This window comes from Megalobrama amblycephala, linkage group LG4 (assembly GCF_018812025.1).
Source record: "Megalobrama amblycephala isolate DHTTF-2021 linkage group LG4, ASM1881202v1, whole genome shotgun sequence".
NCBI lineage: Eukaryota > Metazoa > Chordata > Actinopteri > Cypriniformes > Xenocyprididae > Megalobrama > Megalobrama amblycephala.
Window position 1 is genome coordinate 2,002,274 of NC_063047.1, and position 16,615 is coordinate 2,018,888.

At 36.1% G+C, this 16,615-nt stretch overlaps 2 protein-coding genes across 9 annotated transcripts in view; one reads left to right on the top strand and one right to left on the bottom strand.

Annotated features, from left to right (window-relative positions):
- The window catches only part of LOC125266262, a 256,307-nt gene that overhangs the window by 189,355 nt on the left and 50,337 nt on the right, over window positions 1-16,615 (top strand). The window lies entirely within an intron of this gene.
- LOC125266264 lies at window positions 10,923-16,242 on the bottom strand. 2 transcript variants are annotated; one of them, XM_048186774.1, is made up of 7 exons: window positions 15,949-16,242; window positions 15,267-15,587; window positions 14,838-15,167; window positions 14,668-14,754; window positions 11,407-11,463; window positions 11,140-11,220; window positions 10,923-11,029 (listed from the first exon to the last, which is right to left on the bottom strand). In XM_048186774.1, the coding sequence occupies exons 1-7, from the start codon at window positions 16,007-16,009 to the stop codon at window positions 10,974-10,976; spliced, it is 993 nt and encodes a 330-aa protein (XP_048042731.1). In that variant the 5' UTR covers window positions 16,010-16,242; the 3' UTR covers window positions 10,923-10,973. The 2 variants fall into 2 exon arrangements, with proteins under 2 accessions (XP_048042731.1, XP_048042733.1); XM_048186776.1 differs by lacking the exon at window positions 14,668-14,754.

Below are 16,615 nucleotides of genomic sequence, written 5' to 3' on the forward strand. Positions count from 1 at the left end.
AGTAATGCATTTATTAAAAATAAATACTAACATCAAAACTGCAAGTGTATTCTCTAATGATTTTAGAACACTTCCCGCTGTAGATGTACAAATACACTAACAAAAATACACATTTATTTAACGTTTTTCTAGCAGATTTTGTTATATGGGTCATTGAGCAGATAAAGCTTCAAAAAAGCTTTTAAAAAAAGCTTTTAAAAACAGATGCAATTCATATTTGTGATTCATGAACAATGCGTTTAAACAAGTTTTAGTTGTTACATTTCAGTGTTTAAATTCTTTTTTTCTTTTTTTTTTTTGTCAGGTGGTCTAACCAAATATTTGTATATGTATGTATGCATGTATTTATATGTACAGTGGGTACGGAAAGTATTCAGACCCCCTTAAATTTTTCACTCTTTATTATATTGCAGCCATTTGCTAAAATCATTTAAGTTCATTTTTTTTCCTCATTAATGTACACAAAGCACCCCATATTGACAGAAAAACACAGAATCGTTGACATTTTTGCCAATTTATTAAAAAAGAAAAAATGAAATATCACATGGTCCTAAGTATTCAGACCCTTTGCTGTGACACTCATATATTTAACTCAGGTGCTGTCCATTTCTTCTGATCATCCTTGAGATGGTTCTACACCTTCATTTGAGTCCAGCTGTGTTTGATTATACTGATTGGACTTGATTAGGAAAGCCACACACCTGTCTATATAAGACCTTACAGCTCACAGTGCATGTCAGAGCAAATGAGAATCATGAGGTCAAAGGAACTGCCCGAAGAGCTCAGAAACAGAATTGTGGCAAGGCACAGATCTGGCCAAGGTTACAAAAAAATTTCTGCTACACTTAAGGTTCCTAAGAGCACAGTGGCCTCCATAATCCTTAAATGGAAGACATTTGGGACAACCAGAACCCTTCCTAGTGCTGGCCGTCCGGCCAAACTGAGCTATCGGGGGAGAAGAGCCTTGGTGAGAGAGTTAAAGAAGAACCCAAAGATCACTGTGGCTGAGCTCCAGAGATGCAGTCAGGAGATGGGAGAAAGTTGTAGAAAGTCAACCATCACTGCAGCCCTCCACCAGTTGGGGCTTTATGGCAGAGTGGCCCGACGGAAGCCTCTCCTCAGTGCAAGACACATGAAAGCCCGCATGGAGTTTGCCAAGATGGTGAGAAATAAGATTCTCTGGTCTGATGAGACCAAGATAGAACTTTTTGGCCTTAATTCTAAGCGGTATGTGTGGAGAAAACCAGGCACTGCTCATCACCTGTCCAATACAGTCCCAACAGTGAAGCATGGTGGTGGCAGCATCATGCTGTGGGGGTGTTTTTCAGCTGCAGGGACAGGACAACTGGTTGCAATCGAGGGAAAGATGAATGCGGCCAAGTACAGGGATATCCTGGACGAAAACCTTCTCCAGAGTGCTCAGGACCTCAGACTGGGCCGAAGGTTTACCTTCCAACAAGACAATGACCCTAAGCACACAGCTAAAATAACAAAGGAGTGGCTTCACAATAACTCAGTGACTGTTCTTGAATGGCCCAGCCAGAGCCCTGACTTAAACCCAATTGAGCATCTCTGGAGAGACCTAAAAATGGCTGTCCACCAACGTTAACCATCCAACCTGACAGAACTGGAGAGGATCTGCAAGGAGGAATGGCAGAGGATCCCCAAATCCAGGAGTGAAAAACTTGTTGCATCTTTCCCAAAAAGACTCATGGCTGTATTAGATCAAAAGGGTGCTTCTACTAAATACTGAGCAAAGGGTCTGAATACTTAGGACCATGTGATATTTCAGTCTTTCTTTTTTAATAAATCTGCAAAAATGTCAACAATTCTGTTTTTCTGTCAATATGGGGTGCTGTGTGTACATTAATGAGGGAAAAAAATGAACTTAAATGATTTTAGCAAATGGCTGCAATATAACAAAGAGTGAAAAATTTAAGGGGGTCTGAATACTTTCCGTACCCACTGTATATGTATATGTATGTGTGTGAATATATATATATCAACAGTGAGCTCACAGCTCTGAAAACATTACAAATGCTATAATTAATGCACAATTTTAGTTACAGAAACTGAAGGAGTCTTAATATAAGAGTAAAAAACCACCAAAGCACTACATCACAAATAGACAAAACAAAAATGAATAAAATATGAAAGAAACATCAAAGAGTTTTAGAAAGCAACAGCAGTAATGGAAATATAGTTCATAATGCAAAAGGTCTTATCTGAATGCTGTAGATGTGCAAACAGAAAATGTCTCAGCAGTTGATGAAACTATAAAGTCCTGAAAACACAACTAAATCCCACTGGCGTAATCCAAACCAGGTAATATTGCAGTAGGTATTTGCACAAACTGTCCTTTAGAGTCCAACAACAGTCTTCTGTGAGCTTCTAAACAATATAAAATAAACATTTGTCAAGAATACATCAAATGTGCATTGGGATTTCAGTTGAGCAATTGAAATAAAAATCACTTCAATTCACTCCCCAAACAAAAGGTGATGTCTGGCCTTCTTTCACCCCACCAAACACACTCCATAGAGTACCTCAGGGATGACGTGTTTTTGTAGGCCAACCCGGAAGTTAGCGGCGCACGGGTTCCCTCGTTTGAAAGCCTATGACTTTTTCCCATAGACTTTTGGAAAATCGCAAAAAAATAAGCTCTGTGTTTAACAAAAGGTTATGACACTTACATGTTTTGTCTATCAAGATAAACTTTACAAGTTAACACAACATTTATACATTTTGAAGACTAAATAAAGTCGTCAGATATAAAAAGCTAACAGTAGGCTATAAACGGACTACAGCTCTCGCAGGCTCAATTTGAAATTTGTGGGGATAAAAGAAGGAGCGGAGCAGGGTCATCCTACTACGTTTATTACTGAGCTGATCGCCACACTGTTTGCCCAAGACAAATTTCCTAAACCGGTCAAAGTGGATCGCGCTCACAGGTCGTTGCGACCGAAGCCTTCAGATGATGAGAGGCCGTGTCCGATCATAGCAAAGCTTCATCGTGATTGCGATAAAGAACTGATCCTCCGTCTGTTTTTTTCCCCACTGTTTTTGAAGTTAGTTTCCTTGTTTTCTCTCCCTGTGCTCCGTTACCTTCCAGATGATCTGTAAGTTTTGCCGTTTCAGTGGGGGGTGAGTTGTGATGAAAATTGGAAAATGGAGAATCTTGCCATTATCACTGATTGGCTGTATTAATGCTATACATATGGTGGCCCTCCCAAGGTTTTTATATTTGTTTCAGAATTTGCCTATTTATCTCACAAAATCTTTTTTTTATTTGTGATATTTACCTGCCACTGCTTTCTCAGATCGGTGTGGATTTGATCTTCTTGTGGAAACTCATTTTTAATAATTTAAAAACTGTTTTGGAATTCATGAGTCTATAAGTTGAGTTCAGACCAAATGCGGGTGACAGTGTGGTTTACAGTCGCACTTCTCATTCTGAAGAACATGTTTCTCAACCAGTGTCATGTCAAATCTGTTCCTCTTAGGTTAGTGGTTATGGTGGTTAGACAGTGAATCATTCAACACAACACTGGTAACAGTCAGCACTCGCTCTCTAGAGGGAAGATTTAACCTGTTGAGATGTTTACAGAATGATTGTAGGTTAAAACTGCCTGAGCTCTTATTATTGAACACGTCACCATAAGATGCTCTTGAGGGACAGTTCCTATTACAGTAAAAGTGTACTGTATTTTATTGTATATTGCATGGCTTAATGGACAGATCTTTTGACCATATCCCATTCTTTGTCTTCATATCCTGTATGTTTACATTTTGGCATTGTGAAATTGCCATTAGAGCCATAAAATGCATTAAAATTCATAAATTTGACCTCCTATATGGATCATACAAGAAATATTTCACAAATCCATTTGAGTCTTGTATGAGCCGTGGAGGAGGTCAGTTTTAGGAATTTCAAGGCTTAATAATGTCATTAATTCAGGACAAACTGAAGGTTTATGGACAGCAGCTCAGTGTGTTTCACTCTCATATAAAGAAGGCATAAATAATATGTGACCCTGGACCACAAAACCATTTTTACTGAAAGATGAATAAATAAGCTTTCCATTGATGTATGATTTGGCAGTGATACAACTATTTGAAAATAAGGGTGCAAAAATTCAAAATACTAAGAAAATCTCTTTTAAAGATGTCCAAATGAAATCCTTAGAAATGCATATTACTTACAAAAATAAATATTTGACATATTTACTGTAGGAAATTTACAAAATATCTTCATGGAACATGATCTTTACTTAATATCCTAATGATTTTTAGAATAAAAGAAAAAAATTTATAATGTATTGAAGGCTATTGCTACAAATATACCCATGCGACTTATGAATGGTTTTGTGGTCTTCTCAATTACTGCCACTTTGAACAGTGATGATGGAGCACAAACTGCATGTCATGATCAAGTATGAAAATATGATGTTAATGTCCGAAAGATGTGTCTAAACATTCATCTTCTGCAGCTCCAGTCCATTCAACAACACTGATTTCAGTCAGCAGCTCAAAAATCGAGAAGAAATCAAGCCAATCTACAGCAGCAGCTCCTACACAAGGTTCTTGATCACATGATCACTGTCACACATCATCAGTCTCTCTCTTCAGTGGTTTGCACTGGCTCTCACAGACTGATTTATCATCACAAAAATCATCTACAAAAAGTAGCTCTTTAAATAGGTTTGTCAGTGACTCTATAATATTTTGGTATACATGATTCATGACCATAATGCTTGTCAATAATCATTCATTGTGGGGGAGTAGGAATACAGATGTAAATGGATCAATAATAGAAGAATTTATAGATGATAAAAATCTGGTATGTATTAATGATGGAAAGGGAACAAGGTATAGTAGCTTGCATAACACAGAAAGTGTTATTGACTTGACAATAATGTAAACTGAAATGGCTGGAATTAGCACATGGGAGGTTTTAAATCAGTCAACGATAGGTAGTGATCATTATCCAATAATAACCAGGATTGGAGTAGAAATATATCTGGATAATGAAGTGAGAACACCAAGGTGGAAGTTGGATAAAGATGATTGGCAGTCATTTCAAATGCTGAGTGAGGTTAAGTGTGCAGATTTATTAAATACAAATATAACAGAAGTGGAAGAAATGAATGAAAGTGTAGTTTCAGCTATTACAGAAGCAGCTGAAGAAACAATTCCTAAAAAGGCAGGAAGTAAACTGAAAAAATGTGTGCCATGGTGGGATGAAAGTTGTAGTGCAGTAATTAAGAAGAGAAATAAAATGTTTAAACAGCTTAAAATCCACCATACACTAGAAACTTTGATTAATTATAAAAGGGCACAAGCAGTAGTTAGGAAAACAATTAGATCAGCTAAACGTGTTTATTGGAGACAATTCTGTAATACAATTGGAAGAGAAACTCAACTGTCAGATATATGGAGAACAATTAGGAAAATGAGTGGAATAAGAAGTAATGTGGAAATACCAGTGTTATGTAGTAGTAATAAAAATGCAATTAGTAATGCAGAAGAAGCAGAACTTTTTGTTAAACCTTTTGTGAAGATCCACAGTTCTGGAAATTTATCCTTAACAGCTAAACAGTATAGAGACCAGACGCTTGCTCAAAATCCAGGGATAGTTGAGAGAAGCAGTATATCAGGAAGAGATCTGGATCAGTCATTTACTCTATTTGAGTTCAAAAGAGCTATGTTAAGCACGCAACAAACGACTCCAGGGAAAGATGGTATATGCTACAGGATGTTAGGCCATATGGGATAATATTAAGACTCTGTAATATGGTATGAAATGCAGGTAAACTCCCATTAATATGGAAACAGGCAGTTATAGTCCCAATACTTAAACCTGACAAAGACCCATCAGATTCAAATAGTTTTAGACCCATAGCATTAACATCACAACTAGGGAAAACTATGGAAAGGATGGTAACAGATAGACTAGATTATAATATTGAAAGTAAAGGTCTTCTTTCACCACATCAATCTGGATTTCGTAAGGGAAGGGGGACAATGGACTCCTTATTATGCCTAGAATCAGTAATTAGGAAAGCTCAAAGTAATAAGGAAAGTGTAATTGCTGTATTTTTTGATACTGTAAAGGCATATGATATGCTGTGGAAGGACGGACTTCTTATTAAACTTAATAAATTAGGAATAAATGGCAAGATGTATAATTGGGTATTAGATTTCTTGAAAAGAACAACAATTGAAGTTAAAGTAGGTGTAGAATATTCAAATAGATATATAGTGGAAAATGGAATCCCCCAAGGCAGTGTATGTAGTCCAATACGTTTTAATGTTATGATCAATGACATATTTGATCAGGTTGAAGAAAATGTAGGCAAGTCACTTTATGCAGATGATGGGGCACTCTGGGTTAGAGGTCAGAATATAGAATATTTAAGAAAGAAAATGCAAAATGTAATAAGGAAAGTAGAACAGTGGACAAATAATTGGGGATTTAAATGTTCAATCTCAAAATCACAAGTTATATGTTTTTCTAAATGTCCTAAAACAGTATCACTAAAACTATATGGGCAAGATCTTGAACAGGTTAAGGTTGTAAGATTCTTGGGAGTGTTCTTTGATGAGAAGCTGAACTGGTGTCATCACATTGATAAGGTTAGGAATAAATGTAAAAAGATTAATAATGTTTTGAGGTGTCTATCAGGGCAAGGCTGGGGACATCACTCATAAACCTCTATCTGGCTCTTTTAAGAACAGCACTAGATTATGGTTGCCTAGCATATATGTCCGCATCAGAATCAAACCTTAAAAAGCTTGATGTTGAACAGGCACAGGCACTTCGGATTTGTTCCAGAGCATTTAAATCATCACCACTATCTGCATTACAGGTTAAGACAGGAGAGATGCCATTACACATTAGGAGGGTCAAAATCATGCTGGCGTATTGGATTAATCTGCAAGGGCATAGTGGGGTACATCCCACAAAGGCCATCTTACAAGACTGTTCAGAACATAATAAAATTAATTATTACGGTTTTGGATGGATAGGAAATGCAACAGCACAAGATGCAAGCCTCAGCCAGCTCCAAGTAAGCCCCACTGTGGCAATATCAACAGTACCACCTTGGAAATTCAGAAAACCATTTGTAGATATAAGCCTTCAACAAATGTTAAAAGAAAAATCTAAAGTAATACCACAGAGAATAACAGTTCAAAAATATATGGATCTCTACCAAGACAAAATACTCATATTTACTGGGGCTGCTTTCTTCATTCCGCATTATGAAGTAGTAGTTAAAAAAAGAGCAGCAGATCATTTATCAGTATAGACGGTAGAGCTTTTGGCAATTTTATTGGCACTACAGTGGTTGGAAGAAAATAATCAGATGCAAAATGTAGCCATAGCGTCTGACAGCTTATCTGCCCTTTCTAGTATTCAATCAGGGGAAACATCATGCAGAAAAGATATCATATATCAGATATATCACTTGCTATTAATACTGTATGATAGAGGGCTGGATGTCTTCTTCCTTTGGGTTCCTGCTCATGTAGGAGTGGGAGGAAATGAGATTGTAGATACTCTGGCAAAAGGATCAATAAAACATGAAATAGTTGATGTACAAATACCATTATGTAGAGCAGAAATTAAAACCATTATTAAAGGACATGTAAACAAAATATGGCAGGAATATTGGGACATAGCTGATACTGGATGACATCTGTATAATATACAAAAACAAGTAGGTGTAGCAGACTTCAAGTGGTAACCTCCAGACACCACGAAATCACAACCACACCACAAATGGGATGATGGGTTCAGATGGATTTAATCCCCTTGAACAGAGTAGCGTGAGGCAATATGAGTATACACACAATCAGGCCTACTCTCTCATTCCTGCTTCTCAGTCCGCATACACTTTGCGTCTGAGCACGAACGCTTAAAGAATGTTACATATAGAAATAATATTTAACATGAGAAAATGTAGTGCTTAATTATCATAACATGACAACGTAAATAACGTAATAGACAATACATAACATTTGCAAAAGTTAACATCCAAATATGCTGTAAACTCATAGAAATGCATATGTAACATTTACTATAAACTCTAAATTGCATCAAAATTTTATTGTTAAATCACTATGTGTACAACAAAGTTCTTTTTTTGCACAAACACACTGTCATTGCATGAAAATGTACCACGAGGCAGTTAGTATGGAAGGTCTAGTATACACTCAAGCATACATGCATTCTAAATCAACTCGCAAATAAACTCAAAATTGCAAAATAAACATTTAAATTAATCACAGATTGAAACAACGTACCTTGAACAGAGTAGCGTGAGGCAATATTAGTATACACACAATCAGGCCTACTCTCTCGTTCCTGCATGGAAAAATACACGTGCAAACTTTTAACACGGTTAAAAGTACTACTTTCAAAGAAAATACGCTAATCACACGAATACAAGTTATGACAGAAACTCTTAACAGTGTTTTAACATCATAAATGTAGCGATCACACTATAAAGAGACAGTTAATGCAGGATTTATGTGAGAGAGAAAACTACCTGCTTCTCAGTCCGCATACACTTTGCGTCTGAGCACGAACGCTTAAAGGAGAAGCGATATATTTCCCTTCGGTGTCTCACTAATTAAGGCCCCACCTACAACAATTGATAGGAACTCCTGATCGGAATCATTGAATACAGAACTTAATGAAAATTAATTTAATACAAGTTTTGCTGAAGTCAACTAAATTTACAGAACATTTCTCCTTGGAAAAAAATATCAAATTAAATAGATGTCTCAGGTCAACCAGCTACATAGGCATAAGTATTAGGCAGAGCAGGAATCCAAAGGAAGAAAAGATACTTACACATCTTAGAATAGGTCATGCTGGTCTAAATTCTACATTACATAGAGTAGGAAAACGCACCACTGGTCTTTGAAATCACTGCAACACACAAGAAACAGTTAAACACATTTTAATGGATTGTAAAAGATATGAAGAAGAAAGAAGGGAATTAGAAATACAAGTTGGAAAACAAAACATGACATTAGAAAATCTTCTAGGGAAAACAATGTCTGGGAAAATATTTAGTCTTCTAATGCATTATTTGAAAAGTACTGGGTTAAGTGAAAGAATTTGATATGAATATTTAGTTAATTTTCTTCCTTTTGTCAAGTTGCTGCCCACACTCCAGTCCAGTAGGTGGCGGTAAATGCACCTTAAGTTGGTTTGCCATCTGCCATTAAAAATCAAAAGAAGAAGAAGAAGAATGTTAATGGAGTGTGTTTGGTGTGGTGAAAGAAGGCAGAACATCACCTTTTGTTTGGAGAGTTAAGTGAATGATATTTCAAATGCTCAACTGAAATCCCAATGCACATTTGATAAGACCTTTTGCATTATAAACTATATTTCCATTACTGCTGTTGCTTTCTAAAACTATTTGATATTCCTTTCATACTTTATTCATTTGTGTTTGGTCTATTTGTGCTGTAGTGTCTGTATGATGATAATTTATTCCAGAGTCAAGACTTTCTCACGATACTGAGATGGCTGATCGCTGTTCTACACTTCCGTAACTAAAATAGTGAATTAATTATAGCAGTTGTAGTGTTTCAGAGGTGTGAGCTCACTGTGGAGGTTTGGAAACATGTTCCTCTGAACTCAGTTTAACCCCATCGAGCCGTGATCATCTCTGAACCCAGTTTAGACTGTTGATTCTGAATCATTCTGATGTCACTTCCTTTTATTTCATGCTGCATGACATTCAACTCCATCTTTTCAGTTGCAGTTTTTCTCAATCGATTTGACACATTTCTCCAAACTCAAATCACTGTTCTCAAAACAGTTAACTCAGTGATCTGAACACTTAGTAATTGTCCTAAACAGATTATAAGTTTTCAGTTATTTCACACAATTTCAAATCATTTGAACCATTTTCTCAAAACACTACATACAAAAACTCTTAGATGTTTTCATGATAGTTCATACATCCAACCAAAACTTTAATATATCTGGGAAAAACAATCATAGCTATTTTTATTGGATTTACACAAATCTCAATCATTCATGTACCATTTGTCCAAACAAAACTCTGGATTATCAATTGCACATGTTGTGTTTTCTATTCCACAAACTGATATCTGCTTGATTAATAATACACACATCACAGAAAATGCAGCTTTCTGAAATGTTTACACATTTATCACAATTGCATTATGTAATATAAAAGGGAAAGAATACATAGAGCAAGAGAAGGGGAAATTAAGAGGTGTAAGAGTAAATGTGGTGGTGTGGGTAGAGGAAGTGATGTAATGAGAAGGAAAGGAAGAGTGGATCAGATAGAAAGAGATCATATATGAGGAGAGAGGAGGAAGATAAAAAGGAGGATATGAGAAGAGCTGAGTATAGTGGAGGAGAGGAGGATTTCAAATGAAATCAGAATTACTCTAATTCAGTGCTTCTTAATCCTGGACCCGGGGAGAAATTGGTTTATTTATGAGAAATTCAAGATAAAATACTTTGGCATATGTTTGAATATACATATAAACAAATTTTATAAATATCTCAGGAAAGGAGACATTAGACACAATTGCAGAGGTTATTTTAAGAAAATGAGAAACGACCATTCAAAATTGTAAAATAAAATGCTAAAAACAGCAATGAACAGACAAGATCAGAGAATCACCAAATTAGCTCCAACAGAGAGGATCATACAAACAGTCTGAGTCTGTCCATTACTGTAATTATTATAATTAAATCAGTTTATAAATGAAAAAAAACTTAGAAAGTGACATTGAACACTGTAGGCAAATATCCAAAAAATCCATATAAATGAGAAAAAAAATCTAAACTTTTTCTTCAGGGTGCTTAGAGGTTTTTTCTGTTTTCTGAGAAGAAGAAAATTAAAAAATGAAAAATCCTCTGTAAGTTTTTGCTATTTTAAATATTGTTGCAGATTCGCTCAAAACTCAGCAGTATTTTATTGTAATCTTGTAGGCATCTCTATTTCCTCTAGGTGCTGCGAGTTCTTCCTCCCTGCAATATAAATGCATTCATTGATCTCTCATATGTGTTTTTATCATGACTGCAGATTGTTCCAGATCAGATGAGTGTGAATCATCAGATTGTGTGAAGCTCAAACTCACCAGCTCTTCTTGCACAGATGATCTGAAGAAGAATCACAGTAGGAGCAGCAAACACTGCGATCTCAACAATCATCACAATCACTGCAGGAAACACGTGTGGACAGATGAGAGAGAGGAAGAAGAGACTGAATCTCTGAAACTGTACATGACTGAAGTCAAGGGTATCAAACAATGACCGATTATTGACAAGCATTTACAGACTGACTGATAGTTTCAGTGTTATAAAGCTGTCGTCATAAATGAACTGCAAACAAAGACGTGTCGTACCTCTGAATAATAATCCAGCAGTCCTACTGACTTCAGTTGATGCTGTGACAGCTGGATCTGTGGATCACATCTGTTAGTTCAGTTCAAACATATAATATAACATATAAACATAATCATCATCATCATCACATAATACTTGAGCTTCACAGGAATGATGAATATGTGACCCTGTGTGAACTTCACTGTTCCTCAAGTCTATCCAAGACATTTCTTTTACAATCTGCTGTAGTCCAGAGCAGCTCTATATCAGTGTGACTCAGTTATGGTGCTGAAAGCTGCTCACACTAACATGGGATGACATGTATGTTTATGAAATGCTCACTATGATTTTAATAATTTAATCTCAAAAGCAAATATATATACGATGAAAGAGTATATTTACATTAGCTTTTATGTTGACTTCATGTTTGTGTGGGGAAAGTGAATGATTGAGGTCTATAAATTCAATATGGTTTGATAAGCTCTTTCTCAGTAAAATTGGCACTGCAAACACTGACATATCAGTGTCACCCTCAAACAGTCTTCAGATCAGTTACTGGAGATGATAAGAACCTCCTGTAAGTGAAAGTGACATGTGAAGGCCAAGTATGGTAACTCATACTCTGAATTTGTCCTCTGCATTTAACCCATAACCCAAATTAGTGCACACACAGTAGGAGTAGTGAACACACACACACACAGTGCAGTGGGCAGCCATTTTGCTTTTTGGAAAGCAGTTGTTTTTTGGAAAATGTGTACTTTTGGAGTAGATTTAAATGTGGGTACTTTAACTTGAGTACATTTGTAATGAAAAATCTGTACTTTTACTTCGCTACGTTGGGTGACGTTCCTCTCATTATTTTATTTTAATGCAATACTGTACATGTTAAGAAATGCGTAGTTTATTCCAACCACGCTGTCTCTTTTTTCATGAACGATGCCCCATTCACTAATGAATCACTTATGAGTCGATTCTGTTCAAAGACTTGATCAAACAAATTGACAAAACTGTCTAAATTGGTTCACGAATCAGTTTGAATGATTTGTTCAGTTCCTGCACGCACTGAATCGTCTGAAGCGGTTTCTCACTCTGAGTGTTGGATGAAGTGGCAGTGGACCTCCAGTCAATTAAAAGCAAATCTGCAAATGCATCCTATTGTTTGCCAGCGCTGAAGATCTTCATTAGTTGAACTGCGTATGCTGTCTGTGAACAATTCCACACAGGTATTGATTTCATTTGATTTCATTTCATACAGCCAATAGCCGACATTTTACAACCAAACAGATTATTACGCCACGATAACAAGTGTAGCATTTCTTTACCCTTTTTTATGGACATATATCTTCATTTATACATTAAATAAGCTCCCATTGTTCAGAGAGTATGAAATGGTAATTTGTGGATAGTCTATTGTGCAGTGACCTGTTCGTCTTGAAAATTAACACCTTTGCTTTGACACAGTTAACCAGTTTACACGCGCCTGCAGAAATATACATTTGAGTACATTTTGAAAAACAGACGGAAGAAGATCCGTCAATGTGCATTTGATCATTGTTCATTGATCATTGTTTGTGTGATGTTCATGAGCACGAGCACATGTAAAGAGTTTTCTCTCTTCTTTCAAATGTAGATTATACGTTGTTATTATTATATAAAGTAAAGGACATGCAATGATATTCGGGTTACAAATGCCAGAAATATTGCTTGTCTCTTCTGTGTTTGTTGCAAAGATATCTAGTTATGATAATAATTTAAATATCTATCTAAATAATAACATGCTATTGTATTTATATATATATATATATATATATATATATATAGTTACAAAGTAACTAGTAACAAGCTACTTGTGTAGATTTTCAATGGATACTTTTGTACTCTTACTCAAGTAACTATTAAAGTCCCCCTGTAGTAAATTATTTTTTTCCCTTAAAACTCCTCATTGATCACCAAAATTACATTTAAAAAAAAAAGAATTCAAGTGAAAAAAAAAATTCTTCATGCCTTAAAATAGATTGTACACCCTTGCTCATTTAATATACACAGATCTATGAATATGCAAAATAGCCCCGCCTCCACTCGCTCAGCCATTTTCCTTTGGAAATTTGACAATTCCGTTGCATTTAGTTTTCAGATTTAAAAAAAAAAAACATTCAGATGAAATCCTGGAGGTGCCCATGCCTTCTCCGTACTTGAAACAAATGCACATCCTTGAATAAGCGCGGACTTCCATCGTATTTACTTGAATTTATCAGGTAGGCTAAAATTTATAATGGACTGAATAACGTTAGCTCTCTCAGAACTTGACGTGCGATTCCACACTGGCTGAATATGTACATGAATCACGGTCACACACACAGAGCAATACTGTTTTACCTATGTTTTATAGTATTAAAATATGACAATAACATGAACTTTATTGGCTTTAGCCGTCACTTTACTTAGCGTGAGCCAATATGCGCTCGTACACTTGACACAGCCCGTGCGACGGTTCTGTCATTCATTAATATGTATTAATATAATTAGTCTTTTTCTTGACTATGTTATCAAACAGCTAATAATGTGTTGCTAATGTTAAACACACCATTCCTGTTCTTCATCTCAGAGTCAGACAGCTGCCTTCTAACAATCAGTATCCTTACAAACGCTTTGAACAACTCAGAACGTCAGTGGAGAAAGGCTTATAGTTCATCATAACATGGTAATAGACTCGTTATATTGATAAATCTACTCAATTTTTCATATCAACAGAAAATATACCGAGATAACCTGGCTTCTCTCGAGACTTTCCTGCTTCAGAGCAGTCACAGTTAATGATATGCTAAAGCCTGCCGGCACGTTGTTGTGATTGGTTACAAGGTAGTCTGTGACGTCACAAACACCACTGATTTCAAACCGCAGGTTTTTGGTTTACTGCAGTTTCAAACATAAAATACTCTGACTTATGAATTTGCACATGGTTTGTCTTAAAGCATATTAAAAACACTATATAGACATATAAACAACAATAAAAACTTGTCTTTAATATTATTACTTTCACTTTTACTTTGAGTAAATATTTCTGTAAGTATACTTGTACTTTTACTACTTTGTACTTTTGGATACTCTCTGGAAAACAGTGAATGAAAACAGACAAAAAAATGAAATATGGTCAAAATATCATATCTGTCCATTGAGTCATGCAATATAAAAACAGAGTCTTCTGAAACTGAGTTAGGAAAGTTAGTTTCTCACCTGATTACAGTTTATACTTGATTTGATGAAAGACAGTGATGATGTACCTTTAGTTTCTGGAGTCTTTATAGTTGAGGGATCCTGAGAGTTTGTGGTGTGGACTGGAATCACTGCTGTCACTGAATCATCTTGAGCTGTAAAGGATGAATGTTAGTTCACATGATTCATACTGTAGAATAATACAATCATATTTTAATCAGCTTACAGAGACTCTAACCTGAATACTTGACAGTGTATCTGACTGAGGTCTTGACTTGATTTCTGTGAGTAAGCCGACATCTCCACTCTCTGTTGTCATCTTCCTTCAGGAGTGTTGTAGTCAGATTGATGATACAGAGTCCTGAAGATGATATCTGATATCTGGAGTCTGTCGTCAGATCAACACCAGCCTGATTCACCCACAACAGATGAATTCCCTCAGAATGGGCCCAACGATCACAAGATTCTCCATCATATGAATACAACTGACAGGAGAGAGTCACAAAGCGACCTGGACTGATCTCAGTCTGTGAGGATGATGATGATGATGATGATGATGATGAAGAAACTGAACACAAGACACAAATCACATTAAAGACTTGAGTCTAAAGAGTTTAAAGAGAGGATCATGACCATTTTGAAATTAACCACATAATCATAAAATTACCATGAAGAAAATGCAATGAAACACGTGCATCAGTTCCTTGTTGTTCGTCATTCACATATTGTCGGCAGCTGTAAAATCCAGGATCTTCTTTTGTGACGTTCTTGATGTTCAGAGAGCAGTCAGACCCCAGACTCAGTCTCTCATGTCTCTCTGTGTCTTTCTTCTTTTTCCCTCCAATAATCAGTTCAACTGTCCCTGAATGTCTGAAACTGAAATAGATCCATGTAGTTGATGTGCAGTCAGAAAGAGCATTATTACAGGGCAGACGGACATCTTCACCAGAACTGATGAACACATGAGCATCATTCACTCCACTGTTACCTGAAACACAAGTACATTTGAGTGATCATTATGTTATATATTAATAAATGAAAATATAAAACATATCAGCATAAAAAGAAGATTCATAGTCTTTTCCTCGCTTAATGCAAACACACTCTCCAGAATAAACTGTTTTTATTCATCAGAGAGCTGTTCAGATCACTCACACACTCTTAATATGAAGATAATGTTGATCATCAGATGTTTGAGTGTGACTCTATGTCCAGTATCAGGAATAATACACTGTATGTATCAATACACAACTCTGAGATCACAACTTGAATAAACTGATTATGTTCAAATGAACTCTTTCCAGACTAACTCCACTAAATGTCTTTAGAGAAAGTACAGATTTCTTTACCTGTGAGAAGTGAGCAGAGAATGATCAGTCCCAGCAGACACAGATCACACTTATCAGACATTTTCTGTTTCTGTCAGTCTTCCTCTTCATTATACGCTCACAACTCTTTCTCTAAACATCATCAGCTCCTCCTGTGTTTGTTAACTTCCTCTGATCTGAGCGAATGAGTGTTTCAATCCGGCTACAGTTGATATATAGTGACGCTGTGCCAGTGCATGATGGAGAAGTGTTGCTTCACAGATCTCTTATTAATATCTACTCTAATTCTTTTGTGTTGATTTACAGTACACTTTTACTGTAATAGAACTGTCCCTCAAGAGCATCTTATGGTGACGTGTTCAATAATAAGAGCTCAGGCAGTTTTTGTATCAGTTACCCTGTTACAGATTGCATATTTATCATCTTGGCCATAAGAGGGCGATAGAAAGAGGAAAAGAAGGTTTGCTTTAAAAGAGAAGAAAGGAGGGCATGTTAATGGAGTGTGTTTGGTGGGGTCAAAGAAGGCTGGACATCACCTTTTGTTTGGGGGATTTAAGTGAATTATATGAAATCCCAATGCACATTTGATAAGACCTTTTGCATTATAAACTATATTTCCATTACTGCTGTTGCTTTCTAAAACTCTTTGATATTCCTTCCATACTTCATTCATTTGTGTTTGGTCTAT

What these genes read in the sequence shown, in the direction of transcription:
- LOC125266264 (XM_048186774.1), bottom strand. Translation starts at nt 16,009, where the DNA reads ATGTCTGATAAGTGTGATCTGTGTCTGCTGGGACTGATCATTCTCTGC. An exon ending in TTCATTGCATTTTCTTCATG is followed by an intron (nt 15,168 to 15,266) that starts GTAATTTTATGA and finishes TCTTGTGTTCAG; the next exon opens with TTTCTTCATCATCATCATCA. An exon ending in ATACACTGTCAAGTATTCAG is followed by an intron (nt 14,755 to 14,837) that starts GTTAGAGTCTCT and finishes CATCCTTTACAG; the next exon opens with CTCAAGATGATTCAGTGACA.